General features: G+C 33.5%; 1 protein-coding gene across 3 annotated transcripts; it reads left to right on the forward strand.

Moving 5' to 3' along the window:
* Positions 1–807: 807 nt before the first annotated feature.
* LOC145009156 (putative alkaline/neutral invertase B) lies at positions 808–6394 on the forward strand. Of its 3 annotated transcripts, XM_078967827.1 has the most exons (6): positions 808–1148; positions 1968–2049; positions 2669–3101; positions 3782–4213; positions 4521–5079; positions 5885–6394. In XM_078967827.1, the coding sequence occupies exons 3-6, from the start codon at positions 2706–2708 to the stop codon at positions 6181–6183; spliced, it is 1686 nt and encodes a 561-aa protein (XP_078823953.1). In that variant the 5' UTR covers positions 808–1148; positions 1968–2049; positions 2669–2705; the 3' UTR covers positions 6184–6394. The 3 variants fall into 3 exon arrangements, with proteins under 3 accessions (XP_078823953.1, XP_078823952.1, XP_078823954.1); XM_078967826.1 differs by lacking the exon at positions 1968–2049; XM_078967828.1 differs by lacking the exons at positions 808–1148; positions 1968–2049 and adding an exon at positions 1177–1335.

Here is a 6394-nt window from a genome sequence, read left to right on the forward strand (position 1 = left end):
ACAACTTTGATACCTAGAATTGATTCTTTGCATCTATTTGTCTAATTAAAAATACAAAACAATAATGTATTTTTCTGTGTTTCGAATTTGGAAGTAGTCTGAATTCTAAATTGTTATTATCGGATTATCTCAAATCAGATTTCGTCGTACCCTAGACTATAGGGTCGAAATCATAGATTTTAAAAAGTATTGCAATCACATTCCTAAAATCATCCAAAAATTATCCAAGTGAGTATTGATATTTTTAGACCCAAAATCTAACAATGTTGATAGTGTTACGTTTAGTAATTTGTTCACTTTAATCATATTGATATGTGTACATATGATAGAATTATTCCAAAGATCAGATTTATGTTCACATGATCCTATGTTCACATGACCCTATCGGTTAGTGTTATAATATGGATGGTGGTTCTATAACAACAAAATATATGACATTCATTATAATATTCCTAAATGTACGAGGCACATGATGATGCTTGATAAAAATATATAACAATGTATAAATTATGCACCAAATTGTAATATATTAATCATTTACATTTCTATTCACAACTACCGGAGCTTTTGGATTACACCATACAATAAGATAACATTTTTAATCAATTTAAATTTTAAATTTTAAATTTTTTAGCATTTAGATATTTTAATGTTCATTTTATAAATATTTTTATTTTTATAAAATAAAAAAAGTTGAACCAAATCTTAATGTATAGATGGGGCCGGGGGAGGATTTTTGTATCTTTTTGGGTTTATAATGATGACGCATCAACACGTGCATTCCATGACAATTCTCAGCTACACACAGACTCTGAGCCATCGCCATTTTTGTTCTTGTACTTCTTGGCCTCTTTCTCTTCTCTTTTGTAAGCCCCACAACCACTTTCGTGACTCCCCATGCTCCCCATCAGCCATTCACACCCCTAAAACCCCACTCTACACATAGGAATCTCGTGGAGATTCCCCCTTCAATCTTTCAGCCCTGTTGTGCTCCACCTTCATATACGTACAAATTTTTGTAGCTATTCAGCCTGTTCTCATGTATGAATGTCTATTTACACATCGGATTCACCGTCTGACGTGACCGAACTGCACATTTTGTGTAGAATTGGGAATCATCTGTTGGTCTCTGTCTCTCGCACTTTATAGTAAGTTTCAGCTCTCTATCCGATTGATTTTCTCTTTTACGACGTGGGTTTTTGTTATGGATTTGAATTATCCGATCTTGATTGTGTGTGCTGTCATGCGTTTATTTTTCGTTGTTGATCGATTGTAAGTCCGATTCTTCAAAAGCATGTCGGACGGAAGGTTTTGATCGGAATGCGTTAGTCACTAGTATGTTTACTCATTTATGTACAATTTTGATCAAATTTTCCATAATTTTCTCTTTTTAGACGTTGATTTTAATGGATTTAAAGTTTCCTGATCTGGATTTTGTGTTTTGTTATGCGTTTCTTTTTTCTACGTTCGATTCTTTGTTGATCGATTATAAGTTCATTTCTGCAACAAATCGGCGAGGGTTAAGGGTTTTGGACGGAATGCATTAGTCACTTGTACTGTACTCATTCGTGTTTCATATGATCGAATCATCAGTAATCTTCTTTTGTTTTTGACGTTAATTTTGATGAATTTGAAGCTTCCCACTCTGGATTGTGTTTTGTCATTCTTCTTCATCCGATCTCTGTTAGTGTCACGTTTTTCAGAACGGCATTAATGTCAATTTTGATCAAGAATCCAACAATTTTCTCTCTCTTTGATATTAATTTTGATGGATTCGAATTTTCTCGATCTGGGTTTTGTTGGGTTTGTTTTCCTTGATTCGGATGTTTTCGTAATTCATAGGAATTCTATTTTATATTTCTTCAACTGCCATTAATCGAAACAATTCTTTCCTCTTGATTAATTTTAATTATAGTATCTTCACATAAATTAAATGGTATGGGTGTTGAGTCTTGATTTATTTTCAGTACTATGCATTCAGTTATCAGTGGTACTGTGTGCTAATTTGGTGATACGCTGGCAATACTTGACTCTGAAAGAACCCTAAAGGTACCATTTTTTTGGGGGCCCATTTAAGGTTGTGTGTTTATCTAACTATGGGGTAGTAAAAGTACTTGTAATAATGAATTTGAGGGTTAAATCTATATGATTGTACACTGAGTTTTACGCATAAATAATTGAGACCCTTTTAAGTAGACTTTGAGGCATGTTATGCACTTAAGTGTATGCAGTACTGCAATCTTTTCTGTAGAGTAATTTGAATGTTATACTTTTTGTCATCAACATGAGTGATGAAATACTTCTGCAATTTGTGAATATGATCGAACAAATAGGTCCTTAATATCAATGTATTTCCAATTTATTATGTGAGCATCACACGGGTTATACATTTTCAATGGCTTGTGGTAGTGTCAACTTTTTTGTGTACTAATTTAAAAACATTCAGTTAGACAATGTGTTCAATGAAATCTCTATTTTTTTTAATAAAATCGAATGACATCTTGAATCTTGATGTGTTTTCAACTTACAATTTGAAAGCAGTGTCAAATAACCCTTTTGAAGAAACATGAAAGTTAGGCATGTCACACATTTTACCTTGTAGTAGTTAAGAACATTCAAACATTTTCATCCACAACGTGTTTGATAAAATGCCTCAACCAAAATGCAGATAACTAAACTTTTCAAGATCATTATCACATCCAAGAATGTCTACAGCGTCAGCTGATTTGGCGCAAAACAACGATAATGTGAAAAGTAGTGATTGTGAAAATGATTTTGATTTCTCAAAGCTGCCACATAAGCCAAGAAACTTGAATATGGAGAGACAAAGATCTTTTGATGAGAGATCACTTGTTGAAGCATCACCTCGATACACACCATGGGCAGAAAATGGGCAAAGACATATAGACAATGAGAGTGTTTTTTCACCAAGTAGAAGATCATCCTTCAATACACCTAGATCACTTTATGGGTTTGAACCACACCCAATGTTTGCTGAAGCTTGGGAGTCTTTGAGGAAAACCATGGTGTACTTTCGTGGTAGACCAGTTGGGACTATTGCAGCTCTTGATAATTCTGATGAGAAATTAAATTATGATCAGGTATGCTTTGTTGTTCTTCATGGTAGTTAGTTTAAGCCAATCTTGTAGGGTGTTATAGGACATGAATTAGCTTAAATCAAGGCCTTAGGGTTGTATTTGTTACTAAGGATGAGACTTGACAAACTTTTTATGGTTATTTTTTTGGTGTTGAGGATGAGGAGGGCGTTTTTGTCTTTTGCACAGGTGAGAGGTCGAGGGAAAGTCCCTGTCCGACCTTGTTCAATCTTTTTGGTTTTGACAAAAAAATGTGTCAGTGTCAGTGGTGAACTAAAAAAAGCAGGACCTGAATTGTTAAGATTTGAATTTTTAAGAGGTCTGAATTTTTAGCATGTTGTTTGGTTAGAACCTTTGAATTGTTGTGTTGAATGATAAAGATGACCACTTTACCCTTTTGTGACAATTTAGGACAATAGGAAAAGGGAAAGAACAATTTGAGAAACTGAAAGTTAACACTTCAAGTGATATTGAGGACTCATGTTTAGATAATTTTGCTTAAACTTGGATATATGTAGTTGATATAATTATAAAAGTACAAGTATAAGATTAACAAATCGGTATATGCCAATGAATAATGTGAAAGTAGGAGAAAGTTTCTTTTATCCATTTTCCCACATATAGAAGTTTTCCACTTTTTAAATCCCCATGTTTTGAATATTGTGAACAACTTTCTTCTTGTATAGGTTTTTGTGAGAGATTTTGTTCCAAGTGCATTAGCTTTCTTGATGAATGGAGAACCCGAAATTGTCAAAAACTTTCTTCTAAAGACTCTTCGCCTTCAATCATGGGAGAAAAAAATCGATAGATTTCAACTAGGGGAAGGTGTCATGCCTGCAAGTTTCAAAGTTCTTCATGATCCGATTCGCAACACAGAGACTTTAATGGCGGATTTTGGTGAGAGTGCAATAGGCCGAGTTGCCCCGGTTGACTCAGGGTTTTGGTGGATCATATTGCTTAGAGCTTATACAAAATCAACTGGAGATAGTTCTTTAGCTGAAACACCTGATTGCCAAAAGGGTATGAGGTTGATTCTTGCATTATGTCTTTCAGAAGGTTTTGATACTTTTCCTACTCTTCTTTGTGCTGATGGATGCTCCATGATTGATCGAAGAATGGTGAGTTTGTAAATATTTTCAATTTTTTATTTTTTTTTTGTCTTATTAAGTATGTTAAAAACATAAGCATATTCACTTTTATATATGTAAGGTTGTACTTTAATCACTGTACATTTTTTGAGAGGCTAAAAAACTGTTTTCTCATTATGTGGTTGTCATATCATGGCAAAGTACAAAAAAGCATATTGTACTTTCATCATTTTATTGATTTAGCCATTGATCCAATGATTAAATTTAAATGGTGAAAAAAATATAGTATAATGGTTAAACTGATAAAATGTTAACATATTTTCATTTATATATACAGGGTGTATACGGATACCCAATAGAAATACAAGCTCTTTTCTTCATGGCATTAAGATGTGCTTTAGTTTTACTCAAACAAGATGCTCAAGGAAAAGAACTTATTGATCGAATCACAAAACGTCTTCATGCCTTGAGTTTTCACATGAGAAGCTACTTTTGGTTGGATTTAAAGCAACTAAATGACATTTATCGTTACAAAACCGAAGAGTATTCTCACACTGCAGTGAATAAGTTCAATGTGATACCCGATTCACTTCCTGAATGGGTTTTTGACTTCATGCCAACTTTTGGAGGATACTTTCTTGGAAACGTGGGGCCCTCAAACATGGATTTCAGGTGGTTTTGTTTGGGGAATTGCATTGCTATTCTTTCATCTTTAGCAACTCCAGAACAATCAATGGCAATTATGGATCTTATTGAAGCAAGATGGGAAGAGTTGGTTGGAGATATGCCTTTGAAAGTTTGTTATCCAGCTATTGAAAGCCATGATTGGAGGATTATTACAGGATGTGATCCCAAGAACACAAGATGGAGTTACCATAATGGTGGATCTTGGCCAGGTATGTTGTACAATTTGTCTTTGTTTATGTGTTTTTGTTTATCGATTTAGTGATTGAAATGTTATCTTTTTATTGATTGTTAGGTCACTCCTCTTCTAATTGTACAAATCGAATCAAATGAGTGGATTTAAAGTTTATTGATTTGGTGTGTACCTTAATATGGAAATTAACCCTTATTAATCTCCATAGAAAATAGTTAAATACTTAAATTGATAAAATGGTGAAAGTACAACTGATTTTCTTTATGTTTCCCTTGGAATAGTACTTTCTCTGTGTTTGACTTCTGGAAGTCAAAGCTAGTAATTTAAATTGTTGGATTGATGCTCATATTTTAGTCTTTTAGATACAAAAATTTATTCCTAAACTACATTATCTATTTTTTTTTTCATCATAGTTCACCTTCCAAACTCATATGCTCATGATAATGTTAATTTGCATAAAATAACAATGTACTTTAGTCCTTTTACCAATATAGGCACTACACAAATTTTTAACAATGTAATTAGATTTTTTTACCCATAATAATAACATACTTATATCTTTTTTATTTTTTTATTATTATTTTTTTTACCAATAATAGCAAATTTGTGACTCACAATAACAACACACTTATAGTTTTTATTTTTACCCATAATGTAACCAATTTTTACATTTCTTTATTACACATAATTAACAATGTACTCATAAAGGTAGCAAAATATAAATACATTGCTGTTTTGAGTAAAAAAATTGATAAAAATAAAAGTACGTTGCTATTTTGAGTAAAAAAATATAAATCTTCTGATGATTTTTTTTTTGGGTGCAGTCCTCTTATGGTTGCTCACGGCGGCATGTATCAAGGTGGGCCGCCCCCAAATTGCAAGGCGGGCCATTGAGGTGGCGGAGCTCCGGCTGGCGAAAGACGGGTGGCCGGAATATTATGATGGAAAGAGCGGCCGATATGTTGGAAAACAGGCTCGAAAGCATCAAACATGGTCAGTTGCTGGTTATTTGGTGGCCAAAATGATGCTTGAAGATCCTTCACATTTAGGTATGATATCACTTGAAGAAGATAGACAGATGATGAAACCCGCTGTGAAAAGATCATCCTCTTGGACTTGTTGATGTCAATTTTTCCGTATTTTTATCGTATTTGTAAGATTCCGGGTACTTTCGTTAGGGTTTGTGTAGACATGGGGATTTCAGGTTTTAGATTTTTCGGTAGAGAATTTGATTGTGGTTTGTAGAACTAGAAATAGATGCAAAACTTATTCGTCTTGGTTCGTTTAAGAAGTCTAATTTAGGAAATACGTTGCAAGTTCATTTGCTTATGGTA

This window comes from Lactuca saligna, chromosome 8 (genome assembly GCF_052625555.1).
Source record: "Lactuca saligna cultivar CGN05327 chromosome 8, ASM5262555v1, whole genome shotgun sequence".
NCBI lineage: Eukaryota > Viridiplantae > Streptophyta > Magnoliopsida > Asterales > Asteraceae > Lactuca > Lactuca saligna.